Below are 20,641 nucleotides of genomic sequence, written 5' to 3' on the forward strand. Positions count from 1 at the left end.
TGCTTTTTGGAATTCTCCCTTTCCTGGTGTTCTCTGGTGCTACACAGACCTGATTGTCTTCATTCTCTTGTCATTTTTGTTGTGTTGTCCTCAATACGGCCAAATATGCCTGATGCCTCAGCCCAAGACACTTACGCTCTGCCCATATTCCCTCTCTGTAAGACTGTATCAATTCATTTCCTCCTAGAAATCACCCTCTGCAGCCAGGCATCTGTAACTGTCCCTACCAGGATGTTCCACTGCCACCTCGGACGCAGCACACCTGTAATGGAATTGCTCTCACTACACACTGACTCTCTCTGGGCGCCCCTCCTGCTGGACGGGGCACCACTATTTCCACAGTTACTCAGGCTCAGAACCGGGAAGTCACCCTGGATTCCTCATTCTTTCTGTCCCCTCACTTCCAGCCAGCCACAGGCTAAGTAAGTTCCTCCTTCCTAACGTCTGTTATATTCACCCCTTGCTTCCATACTTATTGCTGCCCCCACATGCAGGTCCTGCTCGTCATCAGCCTCGACCACTACAAGCAGTCTTCTAACCTTTCTCCTCACTTTCATCTCCCCCCACTCAATCATACATTAATCTTGTAAAAACACTTCCCTATACCTATCAGATATGTGTTCAAAAGCCTTTACAGCTATTTATTCCCTATAGAATCAAGGAATCACTCCTTAGCCAAGTCAGAGCATTCTGTACTCCATTTATTTCCAATCTTATTTTCTGTGTCTCTCCTACAAAACCCTTGAATGTGCCTCAACCTCTTAATCTTCTGACTATCTAAGCCCTACTTCTTTTTCAGGGTCAAAGTCCTAATTCAAGTTCCAACTGATCGTATTCAAAATTGATTTTTCCTTTTCCTGACACCTGTTGTATCTTGTATTGCAATTTTTCATTCATTAATTCAACACAGCTTATTGGCCATCGGTCACATGTCAAACACTGTGCCAGACACAGGGAACACAAAAGTGGATGAGATATATTTCTTGACCTTCAGGGGTTCACAATCTTGTTCAGTTTGACCAATTAGAATGTAAACTACTTCAGGGCAGAAACTATGTCTTATTCCTCTTTATATTGCCAGTAATTTCAGCATCTTCTACAGAATACATACATCATATGTATTTATTGCTGTTAACTGTGATGATAAAAGACAATGAGAGTTTCTTGTTCTACTAATAAGGAAGCAAGCCAGAGGCCAGCAAAATTTTACTCAATTCATTTTACATAATTCTACTAGAAATTCAAATAAGGAAGCTGCCATCTGTCCTAGTGTTGGGGTTTTAGTATTGTAGAAACTCTTTTTAATCATAAAGCTATACATGCTCTAAAAATCCTTCAGGCTATTGTTATTCAGATTGTCTTCTGGGACAATATAAGGAGGTAAACGAACACTTTTGGATCATTTGCAGTTAATTTTTCATTAAGAAAGTCTGTAACACACTAATGTATACATTCACATACTTGCTCATAAATACACATATATAGACTACTATACAAGAATCCAGAAAACATCACAAAAATTGTGCTGAAATCTCACTAGTGCAGTTGGGAGCCCTGGCATGAAGCCAGGAGGGATAATAATAGTTAATTTTTACTAAGTGCTTATTAAGTGCCAGGCACCTTTTCAAGTAGATTATCTTGTATTGCCCCCTTTAATCCTTAAAACAATTCTATTATGTAAGCACCATTAGAACCCCCATTTTACAGATGAGGAAACTGAGATATAGCAAAGTTTACAAACTTGGCACAGTTAGTGAGCGAAAGCGCCTAGATTCAGAACCCACGAACTTTGACTCCAGAGCCTTATGTGCTTAATGCCTATGCTATTATTTCTCTCTTAGAGATGTAAATAATGGCTCAAAGTGCCACTTTCCTCAAAAAAGAAAGTGTGGAGAAGGCAGAGAGAGAGAGAGAATGGAACTGAATGGGAAATAAATAAGTTGTTCAAGATAATTATAGCCACCATAACACAGGATACTGGAAATTTCAAAGCGTCTCTTCCTCTTGCCCCACTGGGACTTTACTCTGTCTCATGCCCTCTGTTTGGAAAAACAAGGTAAGAGACAGGCTTATCATGAGCACGCACAGCTGTCACCAGGCCATTTTGCTTCCTAAGTGTTGCTTCTTGCATGGTGGCCTCTGAGAGGCAGGAGGTGCCACTACTCAGTCCTCCTTAGAGCAATCCCAGGACAATTGCAGTGCTAAATGGGGTTGGTGTAGTTTAGACCCCCGTGACTCACTCCTCTATGGGCTGGAGTGGCAGGTGGAGGTCAGAGACAACAGAAGACAGGAAGGTGGTTTGTGAGCTGGGCTGATGCTGAGTCTGGGCTTCTCAGACAAAGGCAAAGACAAAATCAAAACAAAACCCATGTGGAAGAACTGGAGAGAAGAGGGGCACCAGGAGACTGGGCGTCTGGGCCAGAGAGGCACCAGGTGCAGCTTTAAAATCCACGTCTGCTGTCTGTGCTAGCATCTGCCCACGACGCCCATGCTCACACTTCACACTGTAGCCCTCTGCGACCTCCCCCCAACACCTAGAGAGGAAGGTGGAAGCGACTCTCCTCTCACACAGAGAAGGGCTTCTGGTGGTAACAAACCAAGTGACTTCTGAAGAAAGCTGTAGATCTTTCTGATCCAAGGATGACTGCGTTTATACAAATTTGTTTGAGATTTTTAACGTTACTGGAAATAAGTAAATTGGAAAAAATTGTTGAGTTACTTTAAGGCCTATGACCCCAGTGAGGATCGTGCAGCAAATCTTAAAGTGCAGATCAAAATGGCTCTGGTCTAAAGTTTATGAATAGACAAGGTTTTAGGTTAAGGAGAATGTGTTTTTGTGTCCTATGGATTTACAGAAACTAGTTCTAACAAATAACTGACAAGGACAATCAATGGAGAAAACAGCAATCACAAATATTTTCTCAAATGGTGGTTTTTGAAAAAGCATAGAAAAAAAATTCACATGATTGGTTACTTCTCTGATTATCACCATTATCATAATCTTAACTTTCATAATTAAAAACAAAATTTAGAATATTGACACTTTTTCCGTTGGTAGCCTTAGCCTTAGATAGAAATGGAAATGTGAATATGTGAAAAGTATAGATTTTGAGTATGTCCCTCAAAGGGCATTTGCTTACTGGCTAGCTCAATTTTTGACAAAGAAAAATGGGCTGCTCTTGCTTCTTGCACAAAGATGCACTGTTCACGGAGCAAACCAAAAAATGGAGAATTTGTGTTTAAGTTGAAAAGAAACTAAGATGATATCCAACATGATAATTTACTTAGTATAAACTTTCTATTAACTGATAAAATGTGCGGTTTATTAGAATGAAAAATATAACTTTGTAATAAGAACTTGAAATGTTGATATATGGAAATTCTAATAGCAAGCAAGACACTGTTAATTTCCTTTTTAGTACTCCATAACTGAAGATATAGTTCTGCTTTTCAAAACTCAGTTTTATCCATGCAGTTGTACAGTACGCTAAAGTTCCCAAAAGAAGTGAGGCAAAGTGTTTATGAGTTCGAGCTGCCTCTGCTCCTTCCACAGGGCTGCCATCTGGGCTTGTTTATTTGTGTTTCCAACTTTCTGGAACAGAGAGTTTCTCTGTTAGGGACAGGGCACCAAGCAAAGGAAGTGTCTTACAGAAGACTGTCTTTTTTCTTATTTTTTACTGTATTTCCAAACTTGAAGTTTAGTTTGGTCAAAAAATATCAGATGACTAGCACAATCACAGAATTTAACATGGTTGGGAACCTCAGAATTATCTTAGCAAACACGCTTCCACATGATGCAAGTAATATTTCCAACACGCTACCTTCTCGTGTCTTTCATATCTTTTTCAAAACACAAACTGTCAATAAGGCTATAGCTTTTTGGCCTGGAAATCAAACATTTTTCATAGATCTTTCTACAAATAAGCATTTGATTTAAAAGTGAAGTAAATATTTCCAAGCAGTTTTTCTAATTTCATAAAGTACATTTGAGCCATATTACAGAAAAACGAAGCAAACGAAACAAAACAAAAATCTTTGAAAATATAATTAAGAAACAAAGCATTATTGTTCGATTGATTATGCAATCTGATTCTCAAGTACAGTTTAAAAACTCACAAACCAACACTTAAAAAAAACTAGTGGTCCCTTATATTTGAAACATTTCATTTAAAAAATAAAATAGAGGCAAAAAGTACCTTGTAAAGTAAAATCCAGCAATACATATTCGTAAGCAAATTCTGTCTTTGTTTCCACTTGCGGTCTCTTCAGGGTAGAAAATATTTTTCCAGGGCTGCTATCATCAGGGTCTTCCAGCTTCCTAAGTCCGCACCCCATGGCAAAATCTGCAAGGAATTAAATTGCAGGACAGGGGAGGGAGGGCAGCAAATTCTGTTGTTTAAGCTGCAAAAAGAAAGTTACAGACTTAACTGCTTTGATTTTTTCAGCTAAACCATAGGTACTCAAAAAGAAAACATCTGAGTCCGAAGAAAGGAACTGGAGACTTTTTCTATCCATTTTTCTGTAACGTCGTCGAACCCATGATGATTAAGCTACAGCTCCGGGAGGCTGGGCTCGATCTTAGGAGAAACATGCAAGCTGCTACAACTTAGCGGAGAATTTCCATGCCACGTCAATTTGCAGCCAGCCCCCTACCAGAGTTCTGTCGCTCAGGGCACTCGCAGGGCTTTGTCTATCCCAGTTGGCTGGGTGATAAAAGAGGTGTCCAAAAACGGAAATAAAAAGGCAAAAGTGCAACTTAGATGGAATTATCTACAGGGAGAGGATATATTCAGACACGGGGGCATGCAATTCTTTCTCTGTTTTCTCTTTTCCTTCTTTCTGTGCCCACCCCCTCCTTCCTCCCCGCTACTACCAAGAAAGCAGAGAGAGAGAGAGAGAGAGAGAGAGAGAGAGAGAGAGGGAGGGAGGGAGGGAGGGAGAGAAGGAATGAAAAAGATGGATTCTCAACATGGTTGGAAACAAAAATCATTTCCAGAAAGGAAGTCAGCTTTATGAGGAAACTGTTTCTGGAATCTAAAAGGCGAAAAGTAAAGTTTTTTAAAAAAGCAAACACTTTAGTTTTTAGGCAGCGCTTTTGAGCATTTCTTTCCACATGAAGGTTTTTTTTGGTTGGAAAAATTATATGCTAATTAAAACTGCCAAATATAAAAAATTTATATTAAAGTATTTTAAGAAAAAGACTTTAATTGCAAAGGAGAGATAGTTTCTGTGGATGATTAGTTTTCCCAACATCCTTACAGTTTAAAATATTCTACTATTAGAAGACTTATGATAAAAACCAATAACACTTCTACAGGTCCCAAAGTATCTTTAATTTTGGAGAAAAAAGCCAAAAAACTGACCATTTGGTTCACCCAGTCTTATAAATTGCCATTTACCTGCAGTCAAGAACAATTTCTAATGGACCAATTGTAATGAGTGTTAATTGCATTTTACCATTTACAGGTCAGGTAGTATGGTGCACTCATCAGAACCATGAGCCCTGGAATCAGACTGCCCGGGTTCAAATCCTGCTTCTAATGCCTGTTAGCGATGTGATCTTGGGCAAGTTACTGACCTCTTCACGTTTCAGTTTCCTCCCCTATAAAATGGAGTTAATAATAGGACTTACTTCATAGGCTTGTTATGAAGGTTGAATGAGATAATCTTATCTCATATCTTAACACCATGCCTGGCTAATAGTACAAAATAAATTTGCTAATGTGCTTATATTATAAAACAGGGTTGAGAGCAGTAATAGAAAGGAAGTGATTCTGCCACCACTCCCATTATTTACAAAATAAACCCTGATCACATTTCAGATTTTAGAGAACACAGCATGAAAAGATTTTTCAATTATATTGAAGAGTGCACATGAAAACTCTCAAAGAGGCGATGGATTACATAGTTTGTAGATCACTATGACCTCTTGTTTCTGCCTTTTGCGTATTTGTCTTTAAATAGTTTACTTCTCAGAAGTGTTTTTAACAGAGGAAAATTCCATAGTCCTTCATTTTCAAGGATGAGCATGGGTGGCGGTAAGAAATTTCTGGGTAAGTTTGGCTAAAAAGACAGTAGCTTCTGACCCAGTGTGACTCATTTGACCATTCACAGTGCTTTCATCCCTGTCGTTTTTCAGGTCCTCTTTTGTATGATGGGCTGTGAGCTAGTGGATGACAGAAATGGAATATTTGAAGTTCACTTGTCCTTATTGCAGTGCCTAGAAGATTATTTATTAAATCATCATTATATTTATTAAGCACCAGCCATATTCCAGGCACTGACCTAGATGCTGGCTGGGTACATAAGATGACTAAACATGGCCTCTGCCCTAAAGAAATTTATGGTTTATTGGGGAAGACAGACTTATAAACAGATGATTTCAATATGATTTGGTAGCTGCAGAGATAGAAGTATACATAGGATGCTAAAGAAACCCAAGAAGGGGACTCCAACTTAGCTTTGAGGATGATATATGAGCTGTCTTGAAGGATGAATATGCATAAGATGGATAAAGAAAGGTGGGGAGCATGTGCCAGGAAAATGGAAAAGTATGAGCCATGTCACGGATTCCTGAAACAGTATGGCATGTACCTGAGGGAACATGAAACAGTTGAGAATTACCAGAACATAAAATTTGAAAGAAGACCAAGCTGAGTAAGTAAGTGAGGGAGGCCAGAGCTAAGTTGTAAGGGGTCTTATATGCCATACAAAGGGAATCTTGACTTTATGTTGTAGGCAACAAAGGAGAATCAAATAATTATGGAAAAATAAAGGAAGAATTTGAAGTAGACAAGCAGCATCCGTTTCTATTTGTGAAGGGTCACTAGGGCTGCTTTGAGGAAGATGGTCTTAGTGGGAGCGAGAATGGAGGGAGATCAGAGTACTGCGCCCGTCCAGTTGAAGCTGAGGGAATACGGCGCATCACGTCCTTAAAGGATTTCCATCGTCATTAGTCAAATAAACTATAGTTCCTTTAGTTCACAAATGAGCCACCGCATAATCATTTTTCTTTCCAAAAGTCCAACAAATAAAATTTTACTTATTTCAACAACACAAACCATATATCATTTTGGCAGACATTCCTGCTATTTTAACAATTATATGGGATTTCCTTGTATTTATTATTACAATGCTTAACAAGTAACATTTTGGCTATTTTAAAATTTTTTATGGTGAAGATTTTTGTAAAGATTACTTTTTTCCCCACTTTGTATTATTTCCTAAATACTTGGATTCTACTTCATATATGGTCAAAGGAAGTAGTTTACATAAAAGGAAATCAGTTAGAAAGTAATAAGAAATTCTATTACTTATAGAAATACGTGTTGGCCATAAAACTGTTTAAGGTATTAACCTTTTTATAGAGATCTCTCTCTCTCTCTCTCTTTCTGTAGAATCTTGAGGAAGATTGTCGCTGAGCTAACAACTGTGGCAATCTTCCTCTATTTGCATGTGGGATGCCACCACAGCATGGCTTGATGAGTGGTGTGAGGGTCCATGCTGGGCTGCGAACCCCAGGGCTGCTGAAGTGGAGCACGTGAACTTAACCAGTAAGGCACCAGGCCAGGCCCTATTTTTTTCCTTTAAAAGTGTATTTTTGACAGTAAGCTTTTGTTGGTTATCACATATATTTGCTCCATACCCCTTTAATGTCTGTACATGTTTTTTTCAGTTATTTTACTGAGGTCATAATGGTTTATAACATTGTGCAATTTACACAATGGTGTAAATTATTATTTATCAGTTTCTGTATAGACTGCATAATGCTCACCACCAACAGTCTAATTTTTATCCATCACCATTATATGCATCCCTTTACCCCTTTCAGCCATCCCCCAACCCCCTTCCCCTCTGGTAACCACTAATCTGTTCTCTTTATCAATGTGTTTGTTTATCTTCCACAATGAGTGAAATCATAGAGTGTTTGTCTTTCTCTCTCTGGCTAGTTTTGCTTAACATAATACCCTCAAGGTCCATACATGTTGTTGCAAATGGGATAATTTTTTTTTTTTATGGCTCGGTAGTATTCCTTTGTATATATAGACCACATCTTCTTTATCTGTTCATCAGTTGATGGGCACTTGGGTTGCTTCCATGTCTTGGCAATTGTCAATAATGCTGCAATGAACATAGGGGTGTGTAAGTTTCTTTGTATTGTTGATTTCAAGTTCTTTGGATAGATACCCAATAGTGAGATAGCTGGGTCATATGGTATTTCTATTTTTAATTTTTTGAGAAATCTCCATACTGTTTTTCATAGTGGCTGCACCAGTTTGCATTCCCACCAGCAGTGTATGAGGGTTCCCTTTTCTCCACATCCTCTCCAATATTTGTTGTTTTTTGTCTTGGTACCTATAGCCATTCTGACTGGTATGAGGTGATATCTCATTGTTTTGATTTACATTTCCCTAATAATTAGTAATGATGAACATCTTTTCATGTGCCTGTTGGCCTTCTGTATATCTTCTTTGGAAAAAAGTCTGTTCATATTCTCTGTTTTTTTTTTTCTTTTGCTGAGGATGATTCGCCTTGAGCTAACATCTGGGACCATTCTTCCTCTTTTTGTATGAGTCACCACCACTGCATGGCCACTGACAAGATGAGTGGTGTAGGTCCATGCCCAGAAACTGAACCCAGGCTGCTGAAGCAGAGCATGCCAAACTTAACAACTAGGACACTAGGGCTGGCCCCTCAGCCTATTTTTGGATCGGGTTGTTTGTTTTTTTGTTGTTGAGTTGTATGAGTTCTTTATATATTTCGGAAATTACCTCTTATTGGATATATGATTTGCAAATATTTTCTCCCAGTTGGTAGGCTGTCTTTTAGTTTTGTTCATGATTTCCTTTGCCTTGCAGAAGCTCTTTAGTCTGATGTAGTCCCATTTGTTTATTTTTTCTTTTGCTTCCCATGCCTGAGTAGATGTGGTATTTGAAAAGATGCCGCTAAGACCGATGTCAAAGAGAGTACTGCTTATATTTTCTTCTATGAGTTTTATGATTTCAGGACTCACCTTCAAGTCTTTAATCCATTTTGAGTTAATGTTTGTGTATGGTGTGAGATGGTGGTCTACTTTCATTCTTTCGCATGTCCAGTTTCCCAACATCATTTATTGAGGAGACTTTCCTTTCTTCATTGTATGTTTTTGGCTCCTTTGTCAAAGATGAGCTGTCCATAGATGTGTGGTTTTATTTTGGGGCTTTCAATTCTGTTCCACTGACCTATGAGTCTGTTTTTGTGCTGGTACCATGCTGTTCTGATTACTCTAGCTTTGTAGTATATCTTGAAGTCTGGAATTGTGATGTCTCCAGCTTTGTTCTTTTTTTCTCAGAATTGCTTTAATTCAGGATCTTTTGTTGTTCCATAAAAATTTAAGGATTCTTTGTTCTATTTATGTGAAAATGTCATTGAGATTCTGATTGGCATTGCATTGAATCTGTCGATTGCTTTAGGTAGTATGGACATTTTAACTATGTTTATTCTTCCAATCCATGTTCATAGAATATCTTTCTATTTCTTTATGTCATCTTTGACTTCTTTCAATAATGTCTTATAGTTTTCAGTGTATAGGACTTTCACCTCTTTGGTTAAATTTCTTCCTATATATTTTATTCTTTTTGTTGTGATTGTAAATGGGATTGTATTTTTGACATCTCTTTCTGCTAATGCATTACTAGTGCATAGAAATGCAACTGATTTTTGTAAGTTGATTTTGTACTCTGCTACTTTGCTGTAGTTGTTGATTATTTCTGATAGTTTTCTGTGGATTCTTTGGGGTTTTCTATAAATAGGATCATGTTGTCCACAAACATCAACATTTTCACCTTTTCCTTGCCAATTTGAATGACTTTTATTTATTTTTTTCTTGCCTAATTGCTCTGGCCAAAACCTCCAGTACTATGTTGAATAGGAGCAGTAAGAGTAGGCACCCTTGTCTTGTTCCTGTTCTCAGAGGGATGGCTTTCAGTTTTTCCCATTGAGTATGAGGTTGGCTGTGGGTTTGTCATATATGGCCTTATTATGTTGAGGTACTTTCCTTCTATACTAATTTATAAATGGATGTTGGATCTTATCAAATGCTTTCTCTGCCTCTTTTGAGATGGTTATGTGATTTTTATTCCTCATTTTGTTAACATGGTGTATCACACTGATTGATTTGTGAATGTTGAACTATCCCTGCATCTCTGGTATAAATCCCATCTGATCATGGTGAATGATCCTGTTAATGTATTGCTGTATTTGGTTTGCCAATATTTTGTTGAGGATTTTTGCATCTATGTTCATCAGTGATACTGTCCTGTATTTTCCTTCTTTGTGTTGTCCTTGTCTGGTTTTTGGATCAGGGTGATGTTGGCCTCATAATGAATTAAGAAGTATTCTGTCTTCTTCAACTTTTTAGAATAGTTTGAGAAGGATAGGTATTAAATCTCCTTTGAATGTTTGGTAGAATTCTCCAGAGAAGCCATCTGGTCCTGGATTTTTGTTTTTTGGGGAGGTTTCTGATTACTATTTCAATATCTTTACTTGTTATTGGTTTATTCAGATTCTCTATTTCTTCTTGATTCAGTTTTGGAAGGTTGTATAAGTCTTAGAATTTATCCATTTCTTCTAGGTTATCAAATTGGCTGGCATTTTTTTCATAGCATTTTCTTATAATCTTTTGTATTTCTGTGGTATCCATTGGAATTTCTCCTCTTTTACTTCTAATTTTATTTCTTGGAGTCTTCTCTCTATTTTTCTTAGTGAGTTGAGCTAAGGGTTTCTCAATTGTGTTTACTTTCTCAAAGAACAAGCTCTGAATTTCATTGATCCTTTCTACTCTTGTTTTGATCTCTAGTTCATTTATTTCTGTTCTAATTTTTATTGTTTCTCTCCTTCTGCTGGCTTTGGGCTTTGTTTTTTCTTCTTTTTCTAGTTCTGTTAGGTGTAGTTTAAGATTATTTATTTGAGGTTTTTCTTGTTTGTTGAGATAAGCCTGTATTTCTATGAATTTCCCTCTTGGAATTGCTTTTGCTGTATCTCATAAGAGTTGGTGTGATGTATTTTCATTTGCCTCCAGGTTTTCGTTTTGTTTTGTTTTGCTTTTTTTGCTGAGGAAGATTTTCCCTGAGCTAAGATCTGTTGCCAATTATCCTCTTTTTGTATATCAGCCACTGCCACAGCATGGCCACTGACAGACGAGTGGTGTAGGTCCACACCTTGGAACCGAACCTGGGCTGTCTAAGTGGAGTGTGAACTTAACCACAAGGCCACCAGGGCTGGAACCTGTCTCCAGGGTTTTTTTTTTTTTTTTTTAAATTCTACTTTCACTTCTTCATTGATCCAATTGTTGTTCAATAGCATGTTGTTTAGTCTTCACGTATTTGTGACTTTCACAGCCTTTTTCTTGTAGTTGATTTCTAGTTTCATAGCACTGTGATCAGAAAAGATGCTTGATATGATTTCAATCTTCTTAAATTTATTGAGGCTTGCCTTGTTTCCCCATGTATCATCTATCTTTGAGAATGTTCCATGTGAACTTGAGAAGAATGTGTATTCTGCTGTTTTTGGATGGAATGTTCTATGTATATCTATTAAGCTTATCTCATCTAGTTTTTTGTTTAAGTCCACTATTTCCTTGTTGACTTTCTGTCTGGATGATCTATCCATTGATGTAAGTGGGATGTTGAAGTCTCCAACTATTATTGTGTTGCTGCTAATTTCTCCCTTTAGGTCTGTTAATAGTTGCTTTATAAATTTTGGTGCTTGTGTTTTAGTTGTATATATATTTATAAGTGTTATGTCCTCTTGGTGGAATGTCTCTTTTATCATTATGTACTGCCCCTCTTTGTCTCTCATTGCCTGTTTTATCTTGAAGTCTGCTTTGTATGATATATGTATGGGAACATCTGCTTTCTTTTGCTTGCCATTGGCTTGGAGTATCATCTTCCATCCCTTCACTCTGAGTCTGCATTTGTCTTTAGAGCTGAGATGTGGTTCCTGGAGGCAGTATATTGTTGGGTCTTGTTTTTTAATTCATTCAGCCACTCTGTGTCTTTTGATTGGAGAATTCAATCGATTTACATTTAGAGTGATTATTGATATATGAGGGCTTAATACTGCCATTTTATCTCTCATTTTCCAGTTATTCTATATTTCCATTTTTCCTTTTCCCTTGTATTTCTGACTGCCATTTAAGTTTGGTGGTTTTCTGTGATGGTTTTCTCTTTATTTGTGATCTGTGTCTCTGCTCTTATTTTTTGTTTAGTGGTAACCATGAGGTTTGTATAAAAGATCTCATAGATGAGATAGTCCCTTTTCTGATAGCCTCTTATCTCCATTAGCCTAAGAAGGTTCCGTCCTATTACTCTTCCTCATCTAAGTTATTTTTGACACAAATTATTCTGTTTTGTTTTGTGAGTTTGTGATTAAAATGAAGTGTTTATAGTTATTTTTGATACTTTTCTTCCCTTTATCTTTTATGTTATAATTGTTTGCTAACTTGTTTTGATAGTTGCAATTTTCTGATTTTGTCTATTTATCATCTTACTCAGTGCTTCATAACCTTTGCCTTTTTGTTTCAGTTATGAGAGCATCTTTGATAATTTCTTGTACAGGAGGTCTAGTGGTGATGAACTGCCTCAGATTGTTTCTCTGGGAAAGTTTTTATTTCTCCATCACATCTGAAGGATAGTTTCACTGGATAGAATATTCTTGGCTGGAAGTTTTTGTCTTTCAATATTTTGAATATATCATTCCACTCTCTTCTAGCCTGTAGATTGCTGCTGAGAAATCTCCTGAAAGCCTGATAGAGGTTCCTTTGTAAGTTGTTTTCCTCTGCCTTGCTGCCCTTAATATTTTTTCTTTGTCATTGACTTTTGCCAGTTTTACTATTATGTGTCTTGGAGAAGGTCTGTTTGCATTGATGTAATTAGGAGTTGTGTTGGCTTCAGATACTTTTAAGTCCAGTTTCTTCCCCAGGCTTGGGAAGTTCTCTGCTATTATTTCTTTGAACAAGCTCTCTGCTCCTTTCTCCCACTGTTCTCCCTCTACAATACCTATAATCCTTATGTTGCATTTCCTAAATGAGTTGGATATTTCTTGGAGAATTTCTTCATCTTTTTAAAGTCTTAGTTCTCTCTCCTCCTCCACCTGAAACAATTCTATATTTATGCCCTCTAAATTACTAGCTCTTTGCTCCATAATGTCAGCTTTTTTCTAAAGGTTTCTAGATAGTTTTTAAAATCTCATTCATTGTATTCTTCATCTTCAGAATTTCTGTTTGCTTTTTTTTAAAGAGTTCTTTTGTGAAGAATTAATTCCACTCATTAATTTTATTCTTGAGTTCATTGAACTTTCTGAGTTTTCTTGTAACTGGTTGAGTTTCTTTTTTCTTTTTAAGATATTAATTACTATTATTTTATATTGTGGTCATAATAGTTTATATATTAATATTTGTCAGACAACATATAAGTGTGCCCCCTCACCCCTTGTGTCCACCTCCACGCCACTTCCCCCTGTGAAGTACTTTCCTTCTATACCCATTTTATTGAGTTTTTTAACATGAATGGACGTTGGATCTTGTCAAATGCTTTCTCTGCATCTGTGAAGATTATCATGTGGTTTTTGTTCCTCATTTTTTTAATGTGGTGTATCACATTGATTGATTTGTGGATGTTGAACCATCCCTGTGTCCCTGGTATGAATCTCACTTGATTAGGACATATGATCTTTTTACTGTATTGCTGTATTTGGTTTGCCAATATTTTGTTGAGGATTTTTGCATCTAGGTTCATCAGCAACATTGGCCTTTAATTTTCCTTCTTTGTGCTGCCCTTGTCTGGTTTTGGCATCAGGGTGATGTTGGCCTCGTAGAATCTGTTAGGAATATTTCCATCTTCCTCAATTTTTTCAAATAGTTTGAGAAGAATAGGTAATAAATCTTTGAATGTTTGGTAGAATTCTCCAGAGAGCCATCTGGTCCTGGATTTTTATTTTTGGGGAGGTTTTTGGCTACTGTTTCAATCTTTTTACTTGTGATTGGTCTATTCAGGTTCTCTGTTTCTTCTTGATTCAGTTTTGGAGGTTGTAAGATTCTACAAATTTATCCATTTCTACTAGATTGCTCAGTTTGTTAGCATATAGTGTCTCATAATATTCTCTTATAATCTTTTGTATTTTTGTAGTATCTGTTGTAATTTCTCCCCTTTCATTTCTAATTTTATTTATTTGAGTCTTCTCTCTTTTTTTCTTAGTGAGTCTGGCTAAGGGTTTGTTAATTTTATCTTCTTAAGGAACAAGCTTCTTGCTTCATTGATCCTTTCTACAGTCTTTTTTGTTTCAATTTCATTTATTTCTGCTCCAATTTTTATTATTTCCTTCCTTCTGCTGAGTTTGGGCTTTGTTTGTTCTTCTTTTTCTAATTCTGTTAGGTGTAGTTCAAGATTTCTTTTTGAGCTTTTTCTTGTTTGTTAACATGGGTCTCTATTGCTATAAATTTCCCTCTTAGGACCGCTTTTGCTGCATCCCATATGAGTTGGTATGGTGTGCTTTCATTCTCATTTGTCTCCAAATATTTTTTGATTTCTCCCTTTATTTCTTCAATGACCCATTGGTTGTTCAGCAGCATGTTGTTTAGTCTCCACATTTTTGTTCCTTTCCCACGTTTTTCTTGTTGTTGATTTCTAGTTTCATAGCATTATGGTCAGAAAAGACAGTAGATATGATTTCAATCTTCTTAAATTTATTGAGGTTTGCCTTGTTTCCCAATATATGGGTCTATTCTTGAGAATGTTCCATGTGCACTTGAGAAGAGTGTATATTCTGCTCTTTCTGGATGGAGTGCTCTCTATATATCTATTAAGTTCATCTGGTCTAGTTTTTTGTTTAAGTCCATTATCTCCTTGTTGACTTTTTGTCTGGATGATCTATCCATTGCTGTAAGTGGGGTGTTGAAGCCTCTTACTATTATTGTGTTGTTGGTAATATCTCCCTTTATGTTTGTTAATAATTGCTTTATGTACTTTCTTGCTCCTGTGATGGATGCATGTATGTTTATAAGTGTTATGTCTTCTTGGTGGAGAGTCCTTTTTATCATTATATACTGTCCCTCTTTGTCTCTCTTTATCTGTTTTGTCTTGAAGTCTTCTTTGTCTGATATAAGTACGGTAACATCTACTTTTTTTTGTTTGCCATTAGCTTGGAGTATCGTCTTCCATCTGTTCAATCTGAGCCTATGTTTGTCTTTAGACTGAGATATGTTTCCTGGAGGTAGCATATTGTTGGGTCTTGTTCTTTAATCCATCTGCCACTCTGTGTCTTTTGATTTAAGAATTTGATCCATTTACATTTAGAGTGATTATTGATACATGAGAACTTTTACTGCCATATTATCGCACCTTTTCTGGTTCTTCTGCATTTCCTTTGTTTCTCATCCCATGTGTTTTGGACTACCAATTTGATTAGGTAGTGTTCTGTTTTGGTTTTCTTCATTTTCTCCTTGTTTATCAGATATGTCTCCATTCTAATTATTTGTTTAGTGGTTACCATTAGGTTCATACGAAAAATCTTGTAGATGAGATAGTCCATTTTCTGATAGCCTCTTATTTCCTTAGACTATACTGATTCCATCCCTTTCCTCTTCCCCTTCTAAGTTATTTTTGTCATATCTTATTTCACCTTGTGTTGTGAGTTTGTGGTTAAAATGATGAAATTATTTTTATTTTGGTGTTTTCCTTTTCTTTATCCTTAATATAAAGTTAAGTGTTTACCAATCTGATCTGATAGAGAGCTGCCATTTTCTGATTATTGCCTACCTGTTCATCTCCTTGCTCAGGGCTTTTTAGCCCCTTTCCTGTTTTATTTATTTTTTCTTTTCAGGTATGAGGGCCTTCTGCAGGATTCCTTGAAGGGAGGGTCTTGTGGCAATGAATTCCCTTATCTTTTGTTTATCTGGGAAAGTTTTTATTTCTCTGTCATATCTGAGGGAGATTTTTGCTGGATAGAATATTCTTGGCTGAAAGTTTTTGTCTTTCAGGATTTTGAATATATCATTCCACTCTTTCCTAGCCTATAAGATTTCTGTTAAGAAATCCACTGAAAGCTTGATAGGGGTTCCCTTGTAAATTATTTCCTTCTGCCTTGCTGCCCTTGATATTTTTTCTTTGTCATTGACTTTTGCCAGCTTTACCACTATATGCTTTGCAGTAGGTCTTTTTACATTGACATAGTTAGGAGATCTGATAGCCTCTTTCAAGTGGACTTCTATCTTCTTCCCCAGGTTTGGGAAGTTCTCCACTACTATTTCTTTGAACAAGCTTTCTGCTCCATTTTCCTTCTCTTCTCCCTCTGGAATATCTATAATCCTTATGTTGCATTTCCTAATTGAGCCAGATATTTCTCTGAGAGCTTCTTCATTTCTTTTTACTCTTAGTTCTCTCTTCTCCTCCCTCTGAAGGATTTCTTTAGTATTGTCCTCTAAATTGCTCTTTCAGTTCTTCATATTGTCAGTTCTGTTTTTTTAGGGAGTCCAGACTTTTCTTTATCTAATTCATTGTGCTTTTCATCTCCAAAAATTCTGATTGGTTCTTCTTTATAGTTTCAATCTCTTTTGTGAAGAAGCTCCTGAATTCTTTAATTTGTCTTTCTGTGTTTTCTTGTAACTTGTTGAGGTTTTTTTAATGATAACTATTTTGAATTCTTTGTCATTTAGGTTATGGGTTTCTGTGTCTTCAGGGTTGGCTTCTGGGTACTTGTCATTTTCCTCCTGGCCTGAAGATTTAATATGCCTTCTCATACTGCTTGATGGTGTGGATTTTTGCCTCTACATGGTGTTATTATCTGGTCACAGCTGCCACGTGCTGCCACTGGGTGTGGATCAGGTGCTGTGAATTCCAGGCCCAGCACGATCAGGGACTCTGCAGTTCTGGCCACTGGCTGCTTTTCTCTCTGTGCAATGCTCTGGCCAATGGCAGATGTGGAGCACCGGAAAGGGGGAGAGGTGCGCCCCTTCATCTTTGCTTCCTGCAGCCTCCACTTCTTTCTCTGTGCAGAGCTCTGGGCGATTGCAGGTCTGGAGTGTTGGGTGGCAGAAGGAGCACTTTCTTACACCTGTGTGCTTCCTCTCTCCGCATGGTGCTCTGGGTGTTCACAGGGCTCCACCAGCCATGGCCTCTCTGGGCAGTTGTGGGGCTGGTGTGCCAGGCGGGGATGGCACACCTCTCCTCACTTGCACACCCACCCAGCTGCAGTCCCTCTCTCTCTGCACCATGCTCTGGACAACCATGGGGCTGGAGTGCTGGGCGGGGCTGGGGTGCCTCTCCTCACCTGTGTGCTTCTACAAGCTGTTGCCCCTTTGTCTCCACAGAGCTCCCGCCTATCATCTTCCCCTTCCTCCAGAGGATCCAGCCCCACCACCACCTTCAGACTATGGCTGCGTGTATCTCTCAGAAATCTTTTGTATTGTGTGTATGTCCTCTGTTGGAGTATGAATGTTCTTTTGGTTGTATTTTAGAGGGGAGAGTCTGAGGGAAGAGCTCACTCCGCCATGATGCTGATGTCATTCCTCATTGAGTTCCTTTATGACAATGATTTGAATTCTCTGTAAATTAGATTGTAAATTTCTGTGACTTCAGGATTGGTTTTTGGAGACTTGTCATTTCCTTTCTGCTCTGGAGTGTTAATGTAATTCTTCCTGGTTTTTGACGAAGTGAGCCTTTGCCAGTGCATAGTGGTAGTATCAGGTCGCAAATTCCACCTTCCACCACTGGAGGCGGGGGCAGGAGCTGTGTTTTCTGAAATCTCTGCATTCACTGGAAGTTGTGCTGATAGGGGTCATCTGTGTTTGCCCACTGGCCACTGGTGCTTGGCAGGTCACACACGCACATGTAGGTGCTCTGATGTGGATCCATTGCCTGGCCTGGGGACTGGCTGAGCTGGTGCACTAGGCAGGGGGGTGGGTGCTTTCTTTTGTGAGCACCCGGGCCTGGTCTACCCTCACAGGCAGTTCACCTGGGTTGCTGCACTTGGTGGGGCGAATCCATGTGGTGGCTGAGCCATGCCACTCAGTGTGGTGTGTTCTGACGGGCTGGGCTGCAACTCCAAAATCAAAAGCATTTGCACGCAAGCCTGTGTGTTCTCTTGGCTCCTCTTACAGTCATGTGCCAGCTGCTGTGTGAGGACCTGTGACCTCGATGGTTGCCACTGGGGATGTGGAAGGGATCTGCTCACCTCCTTCCACTGCTTCCTGGGGATCCAGTACCCCTACCTTCAGATGTATGACTGCGTGATCCCTCAGATATCCTATAGTGCTTTGTAGAACATCCTCTCTTGCTTAAGGAATGTCCGTTTGGTTGTAACTTAGTGGGGAGAGACTAAGGGAATGGCTCACTCCATGATGATGCTGTTGTCACTCAATTCCTGTACATTTTTAAACAAATACTTTCAGTGAAAAAGTTTTCTGGAGCTGGCCCCATGTCTGAGTGTTTGGGTTCATGCACTCCGCTTGAGTGGCCCAGGGTTTCACTGGTTTGGATCCTGGGCGTGGACATGGCACTGCTCATCAGGCCATGCTGAAGCAGTGTCCCACATGCCACAACCAGAGGGACTTACAACTGGAATATACAACTATGTACCGGGGGGTTTTGGGGAGAAAAAAAAAAGAAGATTGGCAACTTGGCAACACATGTTAGTGCAGGTGCCAATCTTTAAAAAAAAATTTTCTGCCTCTCCATTTTGTCCTTAAGAAAAATGTACTTTTCTTCCATAGTATATTTCTCCTTTTGAAACAAATGCTCTGTTTCCTGGGTTTTGTTTTTGTTTTTTAAATAAATAAACTTGATATTTTAGAGCAATATTAGGCTCACAGCAAAACTGAGCAGAAAATACAGAGAGTTCCTATATACCCCTGTCCCCACGTATACACAATCTTCTGCTAACATCCCACACCAGAGTGGCGCATTTGTTACAATCAGTGAACCTGCATTGATACATCATTATCACCCAGAGTCCATACTTTACATTAGGCTTTACTCTTGGTGTCGTATATCCTACAAGTTTTAACAAATGCATAATGACATGTATTCATCATTATAGTATCATACAGGATAGCTGCACTGTCCTAAAAATATGTGTTCCACATATTCATCCCCCTCTTTACTTCTTGTTTAACTCTGATGCATCTGGCAATTGTAATATAAAGGGTAAAATATGGATCTAAGTCAGTTTTCTTCCACCCTGATATCCATTTGTCACAACCACGTTTGTTTTTATAGATAACCTTTTACTAATCATGTTTCCCCAGGCTTGTCATACAGTGAGTACTTACAGTAATTAGGATAAATTTTCAGAAAAATGTTTTTTAATACTGGTCATTTTTTTCTGTATGTAATTATGTTCATTTTCTGCCAATTGTAGATTTCAGGTTCAGCTTTCACTTCTGGATTGTAAATGGGCTTTTCCCAAGTACATGCTCTTCTGTGGCTGAATCTGATGGAGATGCATTATTAGTTCTTGTCTATGTTCTAGTATGGGCTCACTTAGTCCTGGAATGAGTGAATGAAGCTAAGGAAAACATTCTCCATAATTGGTAGCATATTAATCTCATAGTTACTACTCAAGTTTGAATCACCTGAGTTCGTCAAAGTTTTAAAACTTCTAGGAGACAATTATGTATCATTCAATCCATTCCCTACAGAGAAAAGTTTTTGTATAATAATAGCTTTTAAATCCAATCTATTTTATGTGACCCTGCTCCAAAGAAGTAAATTCAACAAATTTTTATGGAGCACTTACTATATCTGTAAGGCACAACATGAACACAGAGATGAAAAAGCCAGTTTTTGTTCTTCAGACTTCACAAGCTAGCAGATCAAGATGGAGTTTTATGTGTTTGACGTAGTGTTAGTTTTATAATGTAGTCAAGTTTCCTAAGTAATTAACGATTATTGAAAGTACTACTTATTGAAAAAGCCATTCTGTCTTTAGTGAGCAGAAATGCCACGCTCATCACAAACTTAATAGTTATATAGACAAAGATTTGTATTTTGACTTTTTATTTTGTTCTATAGTCTGGCTTCTCAACATTGCATATTTAAATTTTTTTATGGCTTTATAGTCTTTCAATCTTTCAATGTCCAGCAGTTCACAATATTATTCCTTTAAAAAAATTATTGACTATTCTTAACTGTTTACTTTTTCAGATCAGAAGTTTTCAAACTATGTATGGCAGAGCCCTCTGGTTCCAAAGACGTGCCAGCTTTGGCGAAGAAAGGGGGCTTTGATCACGAGGAGAGGCCAATCAGGCAGGGCTCTGGGTACCCCCACCTCTGTTTCTTCAAACAGAATAGCTTAGATTTTTATCAGTTTCATACACCAGTAACAAACCATATGGTTAAAAAACCATAATTTTCAGAAAAGGACACCAATTACATTATTGATAAGTGATGTAGTTTCTAGGAATAAATCTACCAAAATACAAGCTAAACTTGTATGTAGAAAATTATAAAACTTTACAACAGCATTAAAAGAGACTTAAGTAAATGGAGAGATATACATAGTGATTTTTAGAAACACTTAATATTGTACATATATCTCCCCCCAGCCCTTGACACCTGTCACTGAGCTATAGATTTAATGCAATGGTGTCCTTAAGCCCAACAGGTTT

At 38.0% G+C, this 20,641-nt stretch overlaps 1 protein-coding gene across 2 annotated transcripts in view; it reads right to left on the reverse strand.

The window, feature by feature from the left end:
* RFTN2 (raftlin family member 2) overlaps positions 1 to 5,000 on the reverse strand; it is a 68,393-nt gene extending 63,393 nt beyond the window's left edge. Inside the window, exon 1 of one of the 2 annotated variants that reach the window (XM_014845972.3) lies at positions 4,197 to 5,000. In XM_014845972.3, the coding sequence (XP_014701458.1) occupies positions 4,197 to 4,335 (139 nt within the window). In that variant the 5' untranslated portion in view covers positions 4,336 to 5,000. The remainder of the gene's footprint in view (positions 1 to 4,196) is intronic. The other variant, XM_044768514.2, reaches the window with a different exon arrangement.
* Positions 5,001 to 20,641: the final 15,641 nt, after the last annotated feature.

The sequence above is a fragment of the Equus asinus genome, chromosome 4 (genome assembly GCF_041296235.1).
Source record: "Equus asinus isolate D_3611 breed Donkey chromosome 4, EquAss-T2T_v2, whole genome shotgun sequence".
Classification (NCBI taxonomy): domain Eukaryota; kingdom Metazoa; phylum Chordata; class Mammalia; order Perissodactyla; family Equidae; genus Equus; species Equus asinus.